Here is an 18,500-nt window from a genome sequence, read left to right as displayed (position 1 = left end):
TCTAAGAGTCAATAATGGCATTCATACTTGGAGTTAACCCACAGCTAACTAACTGGACAGCTCACCAGGAGGGAAATCATGCCTGGTCCCAGAAACCCAGCCAACAGCCCAGGTATAGTGATGTCATAGATCTTAGAGGAGGACCTGACACTGCTACTTTTCTAGAAAGTGTGATTTCTAACTACATTCTAAAACCTTTTATACCCACAGATAAGTGTAGCTCTCACCCACACATCAAAGAAGGTTCTCTTTGCAGAAAACAGAGGCCATTGCAAAACACACACACACACACACAACCAATCAAACTGCAAGGATCAATTGATCATGAAGTACCCAGCCCCAGTGATTATATCTACAATACAATGCCTGCCCTTAAAGCTTAGGGAATATCTTGGAAGAAGAGACCAGGAACATTGTAAGAGCCAGAGCACCAGGAAACCTGCTGTGAGATTGTGTCTCTTAGCAAGGACAAGGAAGCCACACCCATGATACCTCAATACTATGACTTCCCAAACAAGACCTGAAGCAGTGCATCACCAGGACAAACTAATATAGAAGGAAAATATCCCATAGGGTCTCATCACTACACAAATAACTACAAGCATCAAATGACCTTGAAAACAGGGAAAATTAGTCTCTCCCATGGATGAGACACCTAATTGGCTACCTAGTAACCAAGTGGTCAACCCTGAAATCATATATGCCTAAGACACTCTAAACAGATTCAGCAGGTTGTATTAACACATTTATGCATTTGTGTGTGTGTGTGTGTGTGTGTGTGTGTGTAACAGTAATAAAGAAAAAGAGACCAACAATAAGGAGGAACAGAGAGGCACAGAAGGGATCAGAGGAAGGAGAGAAAAGGGTGAACCGATGGAATTTTAAATGTTTAATTCAAAATTAATTAATTAATTAATTAAAATAATGTTAAAAGCACAAACAAAATAAGAGAGAGAGCACGTGAGGTTGGAGGGATACTTGAGAGCACAGTAAGAGAGGAGTTGGAAGGAACGGAGTGAGGGTGGGTTTGATCCAAGCACCGTTTATGCATGTGTGAATATTGTTTTTTAAAATAAAACTGGTTTAATTTTTAACAAAAAGAGGAGGGAGGAGGTACAGTGGGATTCACAATTGTAGGGCAACCTTTATTATTAGCATCAGTAAAAAGTAAAACCTAAGGCTGGGAAGACAGCTCAGCGGTTCAAGTGCTGCAGAAGTGTGAGGACCAAAGACCAAGCACTTAGAAGCCTTGAGTAATTCCCACCTCAGGAGGCAGAGCCAAGAGAGCCCCGGGTTGAGCTGACTAGTGAGAACATCCATATCCATACTGATTAGCTCTGGATTAAATTGAGAGAGCCTGCCTCAGGGAATGTAGTAGAAGTATAGTACAAGGAATATAAGAGTCAGTGGGCTGATTCCTGAGCCTGTACATGGAGCATGCTTAGATATGTGTGCCCACACACATGCAAACACATGCACACATGTACACACAGACATGCACACACACATGCACATGCATACACACATGCACACACATGCAAACAGATGCATACATGCACACACATACATACACACATGCACACACATGCAAACAGATGCATACATGCACACACACATGCATACACACATGCATACAAACATGCACACACATGCACACATGTACACACAGACATGCACACATATGCATGCACACACACATACACACAAATGCACATGCATACACACATGCACATGGATGCATGTACATGCATACATGCACACAGACACACAGACATGTACATGAAAAGGGAAAAACAAAATCTTTGGACTTTACTTCCTTTGGAATAAGAAGAAAACAATTATATAATTCAATAAATGTACAACTTGCAAATAATACCCAGGATGTCCACTTGTCGTCCATTATGTTCACATTCATTTTGGCCACTCCTGTGTGTAACAAAAAAGTGCTTCCTGACACAATTCTTTTTTTTTTTTTTTTTTTTTTTTTTTTTTTGGTTTTTCAAGACAGGGTTTCTCTGTGTAGTCCTGGCTGTCCTGGAACTCACTCTGTAGACCAGGCTGGCATCAAATTCAAAAGATCAGTTGTACAGCAATGCTTTTAAATCAGAGAGCAGATGGCCCTTGGAGGCTAAGCAAGCTGCTAAGAGCCAAGGCCCTTGCTTGAAGACAGTATGTCTTTCCCTAAGACACAATATAGCCAATGAATAGTCTTAGATTGACCAGTACAAAGACAGAGTGCCCCATGACAGTGAACGTCAGGACACTGGGGCCAGCTCTTATCCCCAAGAGAATTGTTTTCTTTACCAGCTTCATATCGTTTTTAGTTCTTTGAGAATTTTGTAGAATATTTTGATCATATTCATTCCCTCCCACAATTCCTCCAGGATCCACCCCCACCCACCCAAATTCATGTCCTTTTATTTTAACCCATTAAATACAATCTGTGTCACTCCTGTGTTCTTAAGTATGGAGCCGTCCACTACAGCATTGGTGACTTAGCAGAAGCTCCATCATCAAAGAAATCAAACTCCCCCTCTCCCAGCAGCTACCAGTGACCAATGACTTCTCAGCTTGGAGTCCTCTGTGTTCCTCCCAGAGACAACTTCCTATCTCGGGGCACTTTCCAACCTAATACCATTACAAATATTACAAGCACAAATATATATGTGTGTGTATATATGTATATATGTGGTTACATATATACATACATATATACATGTCTTAGTCAGGGTTTCTATTCCTGCACAAACATCATGACCAAGAAGCAAGTTGGGGAGGAAAGGGTTTATTCAGCTTACACTTCCTTACTGCTGTTTATCACCAAGGAAGTCAGGACTGGAACTCAAACAGGTCAGGAAGCAGGAGCTGATGCAGAAGCCATGAAGGGGTGGGTGTTCTTTACTGGCTTGCTTCCCCCGGCTTGTTCAGCCTGCTCGCTTATAAAACCCAAAGACTACCAGCCCAGGGATGGTCCCACCCACAAGGGGCTCTTCCCCCTTGATCACTAATTGAGAAAATGCCCCACAGCTGGATCTCATGGAGGCACATCCACAACTGAAGCTCCTTTCTCTGTGATAACTCCAGCTTGTGTCAAGTTGACACACAAAACCAGCCAGTACAATTGACCCCTTGTCAACTTGACACACAAACACATCACTAGTAAGCCTCAACCCATATGTTCTTATTCATCCCCAAGATCTAAATAGCTTTAAAAGTCCCACAATCTTTACATATTAAAAGTTCAATCACTTTAAAATATCTATTATCTTTTAAAATTCAAAGTCTCTTAACTGTGGGCTCCATTAAAATACTTTCTTCCTTCAAGAGGGAAAAATATCAGGGCACAGTCACAATCAAAAGCAAAAATTAAACTCCAACTGTACAATGTCTGGAATCCAACTCACGATCTTCTGGGCTCCTCCAAGGGCTTCGGTCACTTCTCCAGCCCTGTCCATTATAGCACAAAGCTTTTCATCTAGGCTCCAGATGCCTGTACTCTACTGCTGCTGCTATTCTTGGTGGTCATTCATGGTCCTGGCATCTCCAAAACACTGCATGACCCCTTCAGTCCTGGGCCATCAATTGCAACTGAGGCTGCACCTTCACCAATGGCCTTCCATGGCCTCTCACAGTGCTGAGCCTCAGCCGCTCTGCATGACCCCTTCATGCCTTCAAAACCAGTACCACCTAGGTGACTCTTACACATTACCAAGTCCAGCCACAGCACAAGGTACAACCTTGGCTATCTCTGGAACACAGCCTCTGTGCTCTCAGAAAACACTTCCCAGAAGATGTCACCTCAGTGATGCTGGTCTCTTCTTAATCACCGCTAATTTCTTAGCTCCAGCTAACCAGCATCAATAGTCCCAGTAATGCAAAAGTTTCACTTTAGTAGTTCTGGTATCTTGTTAATCACAGCTGATTCTTCAGCCCCAGCTAACCAGAACCACAGAATCTTTCCAATCAAAATAGCAAAGACCCGAAAAAGAGTCTTTAATTTTCCCTCTGAAATTTCACAAGCCAGACCTCCATCTTCTGCACTGTTCTCAACATTATCTTCCAAGCTCCTACACAACATCTGACAGAGCTCTTAACAACGAATGGATCTTCAAGCCCAAAGTTCCAAAGTCCTTCCACAGTCCTCCCCAAAACATGGTTAGGTTGTCACAGGAATACCCCACTATGCTGGTACCAATTTGTCTTAGTCAGGGTTTCTATTCCTGCACAAACATTATGACCAAGAAGCAAGTTGGGGAGGAAAGGGTTTATTCAGCTTACAATTCCATACTGCTGTTTATCACCAAGGAAGTCAGAACTGGAACTCAAACAGGTCAGGAAGCAGGAGCTGATGCAGAGGCTATGGAGGGATGTTCCTTACTGGCTTGCTTCCCCTGGCTTGCTCAGCCTGCTCTCTTATAGAACCCAAGACTACCAGCCCAGGGATGGTCCCACCCACAAGGGGCCTTTCCCCCTTGATCACTAATTGAGAAAATGCCCCACAGCTGGATCTCATGGAGGCACATCCACAACTGAAGCTCCTTTCTCTGTGATAACTCCAGCTTGTGTCAAGTTGACACACAAAACCAGCCAGTACAATACATATAAATGGTTATGAATATATAGTTTTTATGTATGATATATATGGTTATGATATGGTCACTACTGAATGTTTGATGGTTCAGATCCCTAAAACCCATGTCAACGCCAAGCAGGCATGGTAGCTGCCTGCAACCCTCGCGTTGGAGAAGCAGAGAGAAGCAGAGGCTCCCTAGGGACGCTGAATATGAATAGACAGAGTAGCCAGGGTTACCATACTCATCAGAAAATGCTGACAAAGTGGACAGTGTCCAAACAGACACCTAATGTTAACTCAAGCCTGTACACACACACACACACACACACACACCTTCATGCTTACAATACATATGTGCCCATATACATGTAAACACATACCACACACACAGACACACACACATTATCGTGAGAGGAAAGTGCTCCTATGTCTACCCTGTTATCACATAGCCCCATCATGAGCCAATGTTTGCACAGACTGCACACCCACATTATGTGTGTTTCTCTGTATGTTTGGTTTTTATCTTCCTCCTGCTTAATAACAAAAACACCATCACATTCCTCAAAGTTCTTACTTCCATCTTGGAACTTGCTTAATCTTTCAAAATATGAGGACATGGGGGCCTGGACAATATCTAGGATCGCCAGCAGAGTTCTCGTCAGCCGCAGTAACTCGCTGAAGCTGTAGAATCCAAAGTAGATGAGGTTCCGGGCTAGGTGAACCACCTGCAAGGAGAGAGGCGCATTGGAAATGGAATCAATGCCTATAGTGCCCAAGTCATTCTAAGCCCCGACAGCTGAGAATTAAAATCTCTGTGAAGAGATGGTTCAGACTGTGACTGACTCGGATCTAGGATTAATTCAGAGCCTTCAAAGTGATTTAAGAAATGTTTATGTTACAATACTTACCACTTAATTAAATATAAGTTAGAGGGATTCCACCTAATCAGTGGTTAAATTATTTTATTAAGTATGAGTCATAAACTGGCCCAGACTTCTATGTCCTCTACACTGCCCTGTGGCCTTCTGGGTAATACAGGAAATAATGAGGGTGAGTTGCAGCCTCCAAGACAAGGCTCCAGTACAGGCTGTCCCTCCTACAATATGTCAGGCTGGTGTGTGTCACAGCAAAAATGCTATGTCGTTCCCAAGGTTAGACGACAGAACACTGCTTGTGAGAGCTCTCTCTCTCTCTCTCTCTCTCTCTCTCTCTCTCTCCCTACCTCCTTCCCTCCCTCCCTCCCTCCTTCTCTTATGCTCTCTGTGGGAAGCCAGGTGCCATGGCAAGGACACTCAGCCACAGAAAAGCCATGTGACAAAGGGCTGAGGTGACAAGCCAGCACAGCAGGAGGGTCACCAACACCCACCTGAGAGAAGCAGAAACAGGACAGACTGAATAGACAGTACTACACTACACCCAGGCTCCTGACTCACAGAAATGTCACACGGGGTGGGGGGGGGGGGTGTCTGAAGACAGTGGATAACTGATACACCAGGTATGAGTGATGGGGACCTCTCTCTAGTTTATTTATTATTATTATTATTATTATTATTATTATTATTATCCTCACACTTCAATTCAGGTCAGCAAGGTGAGACCATCACTTCCATGAAGGAGGGGAAAAGGCAATAAATAAATAAATAAATAATCCAAAACTGCCCTTGTTTATCAAGCATAACGGTTACATATAAACAAAAATAAAACAAGGAAACCTATAATTAATTGATGATTGAGATAGGGTAGTTTAATTATCAAGGCATAATAAAAATAAAGTGGGCTCTTATTTGCAATTCTATTGACTATTGGGATACTAGCAATTGGTATTACTAGTCACTGAGTATGTTTGTAACAAAGACCCAATCAGAAAATGTGATTTCTTTTATTTTTACAAACTTATCCTGGGGAGGGGATCTGTAACATAAAGTTTTTCTTTTATTTTTTCTTCTTCTATTTCAAACCGTATCAAATCACTTGATTGTGGTGTAATTAGTATGTGAAGTGCATTTCTACATACCACATATGGCTTCAAAAATAAGTTAATGAACAAAATTAAAGTTTAAAATAGCAAGTCTGTATTTTTATCATCAACAGATGGAATCATATCAAATACTCTAAATATTAGAGCAAAGGAAAATCTTTGATGCTAATTGCACCTGGTTTGTAGCAAGAATACACAAACCTGCCATATCTAACTATTTTTAAATGCCTCAAGTGAGGCTGGAGAGGTGGCCCAGTGGTTAAGAGCACTTGCTACTCTTCCAGAGGACCTGGGTTTGGTTCTCAGCACCCACATGGTGGCTCACAACCAACTGGTTCCAGGAGATTTGATACCCTCTTCTGACCGTTGTGGGCACTGGGCACACAGAAAATAAATTTAGTAATTTTTAAATACCTCAAATGTAAGTTTATTTTTCTCTTTGTCTCCAAAAGGAAATGGTTGATTTACAACTTCTTTCAAATATTCTTCGACAAATTCCATCGTCAGGGCAAACTTCCTCTTCATGTCATTTCTGGAAGAGTCTGTAATGGAATCATACCTGGCCAGACAGACACAAGAGCAAGTTAAATTGATGAGGAAGACTGAGAAGTAGGCCCGTTACACAGTCTGACTCCTAGAGTGCACTGCCTTGGACACGTCAATCAACCTCTTGGGGTGAGCATCCTGTCTGCTCACCACGGGCTACTGCAAACTGAGATGGGTCAAGCCAGGTGGGGTCTGCCAGCACACCATGCACTCTGCAGGCTAGTAGTCACTAGCTGCCAGAACCATGCTTCCTGCTAGAGAGCTAGCATTTGCCCTGGGCAGGGGGCATCCCAGGTCGACAGTGAGAACATAAATGTGCTATGTCCTATGCTTCTTATTCCAAAGTCAAAGACGTTTCACCTTGCATTTGTCTGCTGAATTTGAACATCTCTGTGACACCTCATCTTCACGGTCAGTTTGATGGGCTCTAGAATCCTCTAGAAAACACACCACTGGGCACAACTAGAGGAGGTCTCCAGAACCAATTAACTGAAAAGGGAAGGCCTGCTTTGAGTGTAGAAAGCACCATTCCCTGCACAGGAGGCCATCAGCAAATAAAAAGGAAAAATGAAACGTGAGCTCCCTCTGCCTCCTGTGTGCGGATTAAGGTGGAGCTGCCTTAAGATCCTGGGGCTGAGCCTTCGAACTCTGAGTCAATAATAAACCCTTCCCTCACTAAAGTATTTCTCCTCATTGCTGTCAGAGCAATGAACAGCAATGAATATGATGTACTGTATAGTTTTATGTCAACTGGAGAGGGGGGAGCCTCAATTGAGAAATACTTCCCTAAGATCAGGGTCTCGGGAAGACTGTAGGGCATTTTCTTAGTCATTGATGGGGAGGTCCCCGCCCATTATGGGTGGCCCCACCACTAGGCTGGTGGTCCTGGGTGCTATAAGAAAGCAGGTTGAACAAGCCATGGGGAGCAAGCCAGTAAGCAGCACCCCTCCATGGCCTGTGCCTCAGCTCCTGCCTCCAGGTTCCTGCCCTGTTTGAATTTCTGACCTGACTTCCTTCAAGGATAAACAGTGATGTGGAAGAATCAACTCTCTCCTCCCCAAGTTACTTTAGCCATGTTTCATCTTAGAAATGGAAACCCTAAGAGATGGGGTTTCCAAACATACTCATGAATCGTGATCTTTGTGGGGATTTCAGTCCAGAGGCGGGCATAGCGAACAGGCACCACAGACTCCTGGGGGTCGCGGTCAACGTGCATGTGGAGCATGAGTCGGCAGAAAGATGCTCTGAGGTCAAAGGGCAGACTCTCGTCAGACACACACCGCAGGATCAGGTCTACGGACAGCTGTGTTGAAATCTGGTTGATGGCCAGGTACTGGCGGTCCAAGCACATCCTTGCAAAGAGGTTTAGCTGGTACCTAAATGCAGGAGACATGTTACCATATTCCCTCTCGCCACCATTATGGCCCCAACAGACAAAGCACAACCAGCCTCTGAGTATGACAACTGTTTATAAGTATTTACAATATCGAGTCAAACTCTTTGTAAATAAATGACGATACAGGTCTTACTCTGTCCCCATCACTACACCCTCTTGAGGCCAGGCTTTCTGTCCTAATCCACCAAGCCTGTAATGGAGAGTGAGTCCCATGAAATCACCTCTCCCCACCTTCCCCAGACTCTGTGGGGACAGGGACAGGTCTCCAGAATCCACACTAATTTTGTCCCTATTTGGTTTGAAAAGAAAACAGGATCATTCCATACGGTAATAACAATGGGTTCTTCAACCTCTAGGATTAAGGTGCCCCGCTGGCTTGGTTTTGAGAGATACAGAAACAGAGACAGACTCTAGTTCTGCATGCTTCCCTGGTTCTCAACAACTTCTGCCTTGGGTTTTATCCCTTAAGTTCAAAGAGCCAGTTAGGTCATTAACAGTTGTTGTTGTTGTTGTTATTGTTGTTGTTGTTATTGTCGTCGTCTTTGAAAGGGAGGGAGAACATCCATGTGCCACTTGTGTGGAGGTCAGAGGACAATCTTGGGAGTTAGTTATCTCCTTCTATGATGAGCTCCAGGGATCAAATTCAGGTTGTCAGGCTCCCCTTAGAAGTGTGCCTACCCACTGAACCATCCTGTCAGCCCCCCCCCCCCAAGTTAGGTTACTGATCCCAACATATTGATCCCTGAGGAACCCCTCCAGTGCTTTTGCTACTAAACACAGGTGACCTTTAAGAGCTACAGACACCTGCCCCTCTCGAGTTCAGAAGAGCACATGTTCCCAAGATCCCATCTTAACCCACTGCCACTTCCTGCCTCAGACCACAGCCAAGGTCTTATTGCTTCTCGTCTGCCCCTATGTTCCATCGGGAGCAGGAAGAAAAGTCTTCCTGCACAAAAGCCCCAAGCTCGCCAGAAAATGTAACTGGAAAGCACGGGTGTTAATTTTCATCTTGAAATTTCTGGGTGGTCTTAACCATTTCAGCTCCCACCTTCTGACATGATTTTTAAATGCCCTCTTACTGTGCCTATAATTCTCAGAGGCTTGAGAGAACCAGCTCTTGATTACACGATGGGAGTATGAGTGTCCCCAATACCTATAATAGGTCAGAACTTCCAGGTCAGCTTTGGTGCCTTCCCTGGCTTCCTGGGCGAGGTGCCTGATGGCCTTGCCGTGAGGCTCCTTATTGCTGTCAATCCAGTAAAGCCAGACCTCCTCGTCGTCAATGTCATCAGCAAGGATGGAGCTCTCCATGGGGTTCTCCACTTGCATGGACACCAGCCTGGAGAGCAATGACACGTGGAATCCATTAGGACTCACGCTTCAGCCAGGGGTGCTCCGACAGACACCGCCATGGAGCAGCTTACTTTGTCTGAATGAGGATGTCCGCATTGCCAGGGCTCAGCATGAATTTGCAAATGAGTTCCTGAGTGACGGGGATGGCCGTGCTATTGGACACACAGAGGTCAGACAAATAGTCCAGAAACCTAGGAAGGAAAAGGCAAACACTAAGACAGGCATTTCATTTCTATATTTTAATGGAATACCTTTTACTGATTCCTCAACAATTTCATTATTAAACACAGAATCTCGTGTGTATCCATTCATTTTAAGTTAAAAAATTTTAAGTACTAAAGTGCATGTCTTGATTTGGGCATGGGTGAGCCATGGTGTGCGTGTAGGTCAGGAGTCAGGTCTGTATTCCCACCTGCTGTACTGTGTGGATCTGGCTGACCATCCTGCCTCCACCTCCCATTTCTCATCTCCCAGAGGGGTGCTGGATTCACAGATGTGAGCCAAGAGCCACTGCACAGAACTCTTCTGCCAGAATGGGGAATTGAACTCGGGCCGTCAGACTTCACTGGCAAATGTTCTTACCACCTGCACCATTTCACCAGCCCAAGACAAAGCATTTCAATCCCACAACAAAAGTATAATTTGGAGTTTAATAAGAAAAGCTTATTTTGATGTGGTTTTGATATTGCTACAATGCGTTATTTCTCCCCATGTTGTTCATCTACTGCATCATTAAGAGCAGATTAAGTAATTCTTCTCATTACATATAAGCCTTGTTTAGAATGGTTGTTTGCCTCTATTCATTAGGTGATTTTCATCCATTAGAACAATGACTCTTGTTTAGAAAATCATTGGTCTTCCCTCAAGTGAGTGTCTCCAAACCCATATATCAACAAAAAACAAGACAAAGTGAGCATATAAAGGGGTTAGGGCACACACTTCAGGAGGTGAGTGTGTAACAGGGTTAGGGCTCACACTTCAGGAGGTGAGTGTGTAACAGGGTTAGTGCTCACACTTCAGGAGGTGAGTGTGTAACAGGGTTAGGGTGTGCACTTCAGGAGGTGACTGTGTAACAGGGTTAGGGAGCACACTACAGGAGGTGAGTGTGTAACAGGATTAGGGTGCGCACTTCAGGAGGTGAGTGTGTAACAGGGTTAAGGCACACACTTTAGGAGGTGAGTGTGTGATAGGATTAGGGTGCACACTTCAGGAGGTGAGTGTGTAACAGAGTTAGGGGACACACTTCAGGAGGTGAGTGTGTAACGGGGTTAGGGCATACACTTCAGGAGGTGAGTGTGTAACAGGGTTAGGGTGCATGCTTCAGGAGGTGAGTGTGTAACAGGGTTAGGGCACACACTTCAGGAGGTGAGTGTGTAACAGGGTTAGGGCGCACGCTTCAGGAGGTGAGTGTGTAACGGGGTTAGGGCATACACTTCAGGAGGTGAGTGTGTAACAGGATTAGGGTGCACACTTCAGGAGGTGAGTGTGTAACGGGGTTAGGGCACACACTTCAGGAGGTGAGTGTGTAACGGGGTTAGGGCACACACTTCAGGAGGTGAGTGTGTAACAGGGTTAGGGTGCACACTTCAGGAGGTGAGTGTGTAACGGGGTTAGTGCTCACACTTCAGGAGGTGAGTGTGTAACAGGGTTAGGGCGCACACTTCAGGAGGTGAGTGTGTAACAGGGTTAGGGTGCACACTTCAGGAGGTGAGTGTGTAACAGGGTTAGGGCGCACACTTCAGGAGGTGAGTGTGTAACAGGGTTAGGGCACACACTTCAGGAGGTGAGTGTGTAACGGGGTTAGGGCACACACTTCAGGAGGTGAGTGTGTAACAGGGTTAGGGTGCACACTTCAGGAGGTGAGTGTGTAACAGGGTTAGGGCACACACTTCAGGAGGTGAGTGTGTAACGGGGTTAGGGCATACACTTCAGGAGGTGAGTGTGTAACAGGGTTAGGGTGCATGCTTCAGGAGGTGAGTGTGTAACAGGGTTAGGGCACACACTTCAGGAGGTGAGTGTGTAACAGGGTTAGGGCACACACTTCAGGAGGTGAGTGTGTAACGGGGTTAGGGCACACACTTCAGGAGGTGAGTGTGTAACAGGGTTAGGGTGCACGCTTCAGGAGGTGAGTGTGTAACAGGGTTAGGGTGCACGCTTCAGGAGGTGAGTGTGTAACAGGATTAGGGCACACACTTCAGGAGGTGAGTGTATAGCAGGGCTAGGGCACACACTTCAGGAAGCGTCTGCCCACCATCTACACTATGCTGTTACAGGACTTAGGGAACAAGCACTGTGTGTGTCCTTGGCTGCTCTGTGCTCTCTCCTCCCATCTGAGGCAGCATGGACCCAAAGGACAATGTGCAACCTCTGGGACCCACTAAAGCAGAGCTTGGTGTGGCCCCACCATCCCCACCAGAGCAGACCTCGGCTCCCGGTTCCTTCTGAGCAGGCTGACAAAGGTCTCGATTTCTTTGGCCGTGATGTGTTTCTCCAGTAGTTTGCGGTTGTTGTGTAACAAGGCTGTAATCGTATCTTCTGCCAAGATATCATAGCCGATCTGGGACTGCATAACACAGAAGTTCTTAGCAATGTACTCCTGTTGAGAGAGAGAGAGAGAGAGAGAGAGAGAGAGAGAGAGAGAGAGAGAGAGAGAGAGAGAGAGAGAAAGCCATAAGGACATGCAGCAGACTGCCTGAAAGCAGCAGCCTCCATGAGCGTCAGCAGCTCAGATCAGCTGAGCCACAAGAAAAACCCAGTGAAATTTGTCAGAAAAAAAAAAAAAAACAAGTAAATAATTTTTAATAAAGAACATTTCTTGACAAAGGAAAAGTTATCTGCAGTCACAAAATTTAAACTGTTACAGAAGACTGAGGTTGGAGTGTGGAGGGGTGTACCAGGCACAAGGTTCCCTCCTCATTACCACAAATAACTAGATAAATAATTAAATAAGTAAAAGCTGTGTCACCAATCATTGTTTTTAAAATGGGTACTGACACTCTTGCAACTGACAGAACAAATCCAAATTGAGTTTTTAATACCATAGTAATGTAGAATTTCCCCAGCCTGCACAAGGCCCTCTGATTCTCACCAGAAGCCATAACTATCAACTTTGGGTAAAATAATAATAATAATTGTTTAAAAGCACATGATTGTCTGACTCTTCACTCATAGGGCGTGAGATCTGTGCCCCCATTTGGAGGTCCTACATTGATCTGAGTTGTCTTTGTGTTTGACTAGTACTAGAATAACAAGGTCTTCCCCGATAAATATTATCAAAAACTTAGCACACGTATCCGTAAAGGGCAATCAAATAGGGTGATATAATAGCTCAGGTTATTAATTACAGCCAGACACACAATAACTATCTCATTGTGGCTTCATAAGTTCTGGGCTCTGTGTGGGAGGCTATGGATGTGGCTGTACGTGAGAGAGAGAGAGAGAGAGAGAGAGAGAGAGAGAGAGAGAGAGAGAGATGCTCTCTGGAGATCACACAGGATAAAGGACAGAGGAGAACAAACAAGCACCCTCGTACATGTGGACGAGTGAAGTGGGACCGAGGTTAGAGACAAGAGCCAACTGCAGATCAGAGAGGCTAAAAAACTGACCTGGGGGCAAGGACAGAAAGGATGTGAGACCAGCAACCATGGGAGCACTGGGAGAGATGCCGAGCATCACCTGCAAACAGCCCAGAGAAGCAGAAACTCCGTGGGCACCAGGCCCACACAGGGTACACATACATGCATAGAGACAGGCAAAACACCAATATACATAAAATAAATATATTTTTAATTGTATAGAAGAGAGAGCCAGCTTGGTTAGATGATAATTTTTCATTTAAAAAAAGGAGAGAGAGACACAGAGAGAGAGAGAGAGAGACACACACACAGAGAGAGACAGACAGACAGAGAGAGAGACAGAGAGAGAGACAGAGACAGAGAGAGACAGAGACAGAGAGAGACAGAGACAGAGAGAGAGACCTTGTGAGTTGTGGGCCAAAATGTTATTTTAGCAGTGTGAGAGAGAGAATGTCACTGAGAGTTTTAGTAATGCATTATTTACAACTGCTCCTTATTCTTTTTTTAATGGTGTGTGTGTGTGTGTGTGTGTGTGTGTGTGTGTATCTGCATGTATATCTCTGCACCACACGCATGCAGTACCCACAGATACCAGAAGAGGGTGTCAGATGTCCTGGAATTGGAGTTACAGGTGGTTGTAAACCCTCATGTGGGTGCTGGGACCTGAGTCAGTGCCCTAACCATTGAGCTGTCTCTCCAGCCCTGCTCCTTGTCCCTCATACTCACTCCACTAAGTCCCAAACCACGATCACTTGCCGTCACTCCTGTGTGCCAGCCACACATTCATATAACCTTAGAGCAAGGAGTATACCCTCCTTAGTGACAAAGGCTCTCCATTTCTGGGGGTTTCTCCTTGGAAATGCACCTCTGTTTCCATGGTGAGATAATTTGCTGATTAGAAAGTAGTTTTTGCCTTGGGCAAAATATACCGGAACACATCTACTCCCTGAACGTGATCTTGGTTACACAAATCTAATTATAATCTAGGCCGCCTTTTGTGGCCTTTCAGAGTGATGGCTTGCTGTTGGGCAGCCAATTGACTAGAGTAAAACTCTCCTGCAGTGTATGGCTTTAAAGCTACATATTGATTTACATACTTTAACCACCAGAGCCACACTTCCAAGATGAGGCCAACTTTCAAGATGTTGATAAATAATTAAATGAAATTAGAGGTACTATTGAGTTCTCTAAATACTAATAAACCCAGACACAACATTAAAGGCCTGGGTTAGCACTAAATCACACATGAACTCTTTATTAGAATATAAAGGGAAAAAAGATAAAATACAAAGCTTTCTGCCTACATTTTAAACCCTTGTTTCTATAAACCATCAGAAAGCTGCTTAGCATAGTTACCCTGGACCATCTCTTCTCGACCTGTGGGTCACGGGCCGTTTGGGGGTCTAGTGACTCTTTCACAGTCATTGCCTAAGTTCATCAGAAAACACACAAATTTACATTACCACTCACAACAGTAGGCAAGTTAGAAATGGGGGCCAGTGCTCAGTGGACTTCTCTTTTCATTTAGTTCTGGGCCCACCACCTGGGGCAGAGCTGCCCACACTCAAGGTCTTCCATCTTCAGGTAAGACCTAGAATTCCCCCCGGCAGACCTGCTGGGAGGTGAGTCTCCTCCGTGATTCCACCCAGTTCAAGCTGAGAGAGAAGACCATCTTCACGCTGCTTCTTGCTGAATGTGAAGCAGTTTTCTTTTTTTTTTTTTGGTTTGGTTTGGTTTGGTTTTGTTTTCAAGACAGGGTTTCTCTGTGTAGTCCTGGCTGTCCTGGAACTCACTCTGTAGACCAGGCTGGCCTCGAACTCAGAAATCTGCCTCCCAAGTGCTGAGATTAAAGGTGTGTGTCGCTACGCCCTGACTGCTCCACACACATATACAGTAGACTGTGGTCATATCCACACACATATACAGTAGACTGTGGCCATATCTGCCCTCCACTACCCTCTCTTTATGACTCTCACTCCTGATAGATCCCACTTCTTCCTCCCAGTTAGTTCTATTTTTTGTGTGTGCAAGCCTTATGTGGGTAGCTACATCTGCTATGTGTTCATGAACGCAACACCATGCCATACCCAGAAGATAGATACGCACATCCCACCTTCGAGTCTAAGTCCTAAGAAAGAACACCTGCTTATCTCCACAGTCCTTATAGGTGGCTCTATGAGCTGCCACATAAAACCCATCCTTGCAAAGTCCAGTTTCTACCTCCTCCAGTGTGCACTTTAACAGCCCCCAAAGCCCACGCTGAGGCTCCAGACCCACCTGGTTCTTCCTGTAGTCCTGCTGCGAATGCCGCAGCACACGGTAGCAGAGACGCAGCACATACTTGTACGGGGCGTAGCGCTGGTCGCCCAGGTCCTCCAGCCTTAGCATCGAACCTTCTCCAGCCTTCTCCTTGAAAGGCGCTTTAAGGATCCCAAACACCTAGAGGAATAAAAAAAAATATCCTCCTGTTTTGATGGACACACGCGCACGCTTTGCACCATATTTGCATTTTTAACAGATAACACAGACTTTAAAACACTGTAGAAATGTGTGACTGGAATCAATGCAAAGGCTCCCCACTTCCTGCTTGGTGGGGGAGGACATTAGTGGTTGCCAGCCTTGGGTGATGAACACGAACAAACCAAAACCCCCTGCTTGCAAGAGTACCCAAAGTCAACAACAAATCCACTGCATCTATATCATGATTGATTTTATTTAGAAATTGTATTTTATTAAGATGGTAAATACTTAGGTGTTTGTATGAACCTACACAGAAATATTCAGATGAATTAAAATATGTTTTCTATATGTTTTTAGTATTCTGTTATTGTTTTTGGTAACTTCCCCAAATTAAAACAATATAAAGGACATTTTTTTAACCTGAAATTTACATCAGGTAATGGTTTCCAAATGTCACTCTCGCCTTGTTCTAGGTAAAAGGAAATAACTCCAAATACATATGCACCAATACCCGTGATTCTAAATACATGAAATTCTCTCTGAGCCCCTTCACCCCCTCAACCCTTCACCGTTCACAGTATGCAGATAAATGGCCACAGGAATGAATGCATCAACAAGAAGCCACAAGAGAGATTCTGGAGATGTCCCCACACCCACACACCCCATCTCTCACAGGGAGCCAAATTCTTGCTAGGTCAGGGAGCATGGGAAAGAAGTATGAGGAGGTAGCCCTGACTGCGGAGAGAAGCCAGCAGGCTGAGAACGTTCTCCGAGAAGGATCATGTGATCAAGGCCATGAGCCTCGAGACAAGAATTCAACGTGGAAAGGAACTGTCCCTTGGAGTTCATGAAATATGACCGTATGTTTCCAGGAGACTTTTATGTTCTCAAATTTCTTTTTGCAATAGGTGTAGATTATTTCAGGGATCCACAACTGGTCAAAATACAGTGACTGCATGGCCCTGGGGTGCCCAAGTCTGATTAATACAACTGCACACATCCTCTACACCTAAGGCACAGAAAGTCACAGAAGAGGAGGTGGGAAGATTGTAAGAGCCAGAGACTCTTGAGAGTCTGCTGTGAGATTATGCCTTTTATGTGTGACCTATGAACTCTAAACAACACAGTTGCCTGAGCAAGATCAGTGTAAGGACAGGTCCAGTTGACATGTAAACTTGAATAAGGGAAATTCCACATGACCCCGCCCTCAAGAGAAGAGCTAGAGGTGATATGGTGCCTGCTCCAGGGACCAGGTCCCACACAGGTTGTCCAATACCAAGTGGTCAACACCAGACACAAATGAGGAACGCTAAGTGAGCTCAGTAGGCTGTATATACATATAAATAATGAACTCCGTAGGTTGTGTACACATATATATGTATATACCTATAATAATGATAGGGGAAATCATGAATTTGGAGGAGAGAGAACTTGGAAGGGGAGAGGGTGAGGCAGACGTAAGATAAATGCAGTCAATATTTATGTATGAAGTTCTCAAAAAATAATATTATTTTTGAAAAGAAGAATTTTATGTTCCCTAGACCTTGAATTATTCTGTATTTATATTATGAAATAAAAAGTTGGGCACAACAGTTAATGTGCTCATAACTCACTCAAGGTCCTAAAAGTCCCTGAAATCAAATGCTTTCTGGAAACAATTTACTGCTGTCAGAAAGACTTTGTCCCTGAGACCTGGGACCTTTACTTTATTTCATGAAAACACTGTTTCCAGACATTCTGTGGATCTCAGCCACACTATGTCTTCAGATTTCTTTTCCCAACTCAGCATGGAATGCTAATTACTGTTAATTAATTAGTGCTATGATTGGTATGTCTTTAAGGCTTTTCCTTGAGGCCATAAGTAGTTGACACAAAAGCTAATTATTTTAATCATTATTTATTATATTTATATAAAAATATAATTTGATATATTAATAAAACAATAAGATGTGTAACTGCAAGAATGTCCATGTGCAGGTTACTAGGAAGCTAATTAATTTACTGGTACATTGAGAGCTCTGGACCAGACTCACATGCCTACCTAGTGCAGACAGAAGCAGGTGGAATGGTCCCAAAGTCACCTGAAATTCCAGTCAAAAGTTTTCCCAAGGAAGATTCTGCAGATACTCTGACCACACTAGCATTTGGGGATATGTGGTGGATGCCTCAAGGCTGGCCCCTTAATGGTCCCTAACTCCCAGAATTCTCTCTGACAGTGATTATAAAATTGCTTTCAGCCAATCGCACAGAACTGATGGATGTGATGGTGTCTGCGATAATGTCTTAAAGACTCCATAGCTGAGCCTGGGTCTCTCCCCACTCTCTGGATCACTCCTCGCCTTTAAGGGGAACCATCTTCCTTTGGAGACCAAAGCCCATCACAGTGAGGAAGGCACAGCAGGAGCTTGAGGCAGCTTTCACTGTATGCACAGCCAAGGTCAGAACAGCAATGCTGTGCTCAGCTCTTTCTCCACTTTACAGTCCCAGATCTCCACCCAGGGGTGGGTGCTGAGGGAAGGGAACGGCCTAGAGTTAAAAATGAGTCTTCCAACATCAATTAACCTATAGGCAGGTTCAGCAATCCATCTCCCCGGCGTCTGTCAAGCCACAGCTAACACT

At 44.5% G+C, this 18,500-nt stretch overlaps 1 protein-coding gene across 1 annotated transcript in view; it reads right to left on the bottom strand.

Annotated features, from left to right (window-relative positions):
- The window catches only part of Itpr2 (inositol 1,4,5-trisphosphate receptor type 2), a 404,943-nt gene that overhangs the window by 273,581 nt on the left and 112,862 nt on the right, over positions 1 to 18,500 (bottom strand). The window contains exons 15-21 of the mRNA XM_085839778.1: positions 15,699 to 15,860; positions 12,270 to 12,442; positions 9,918 to 10,037; positions 9,647 to 9,832; positions 8,222 to 8,473; positions 6,966 to 7,110; positions 5,148 to 5,298 (exon numbers count right to left, since the gene is read on the bottom strand). Coding sequence (XP_085695904.1) covers positions 5,148 to 5,298; positions 6,966 to 7,110; positions 8,222 to 8,473; positions 9,647 to 9,832; positions 9,918 to 10,037; positions 12,270 to 12,442; positions 15,699 to 15,860 — 1,189 coding nt within the window. The remainder of the gene's footprint in view (positions 1 to 5,147; positions 5,299 to 6,965; positions 7,111 to 8,221; positions 8,474 to 9,646; positions 9,833 to 9,917; positions 10,038 to 12,269; positions 12,443 to 15,698; positions 15,861 to 18,500) is intronic.

Source organism: Mus caroli, unplaced genomic scaffold, assembly GCF_978045245.1.
Source record: "Mus caroli unplaced genomic scaffold, Mus_caroli_1 scaffold_7, whole genome shotgun sequence".
NCBI lineage: Eukaryota > Metazoa > Chordata > Mammalia > Rodentia > Muridae > Mus > Mus caroli.
This window is presented reverse-complemented; position numbering and strand designations above follow the sequence as displayed.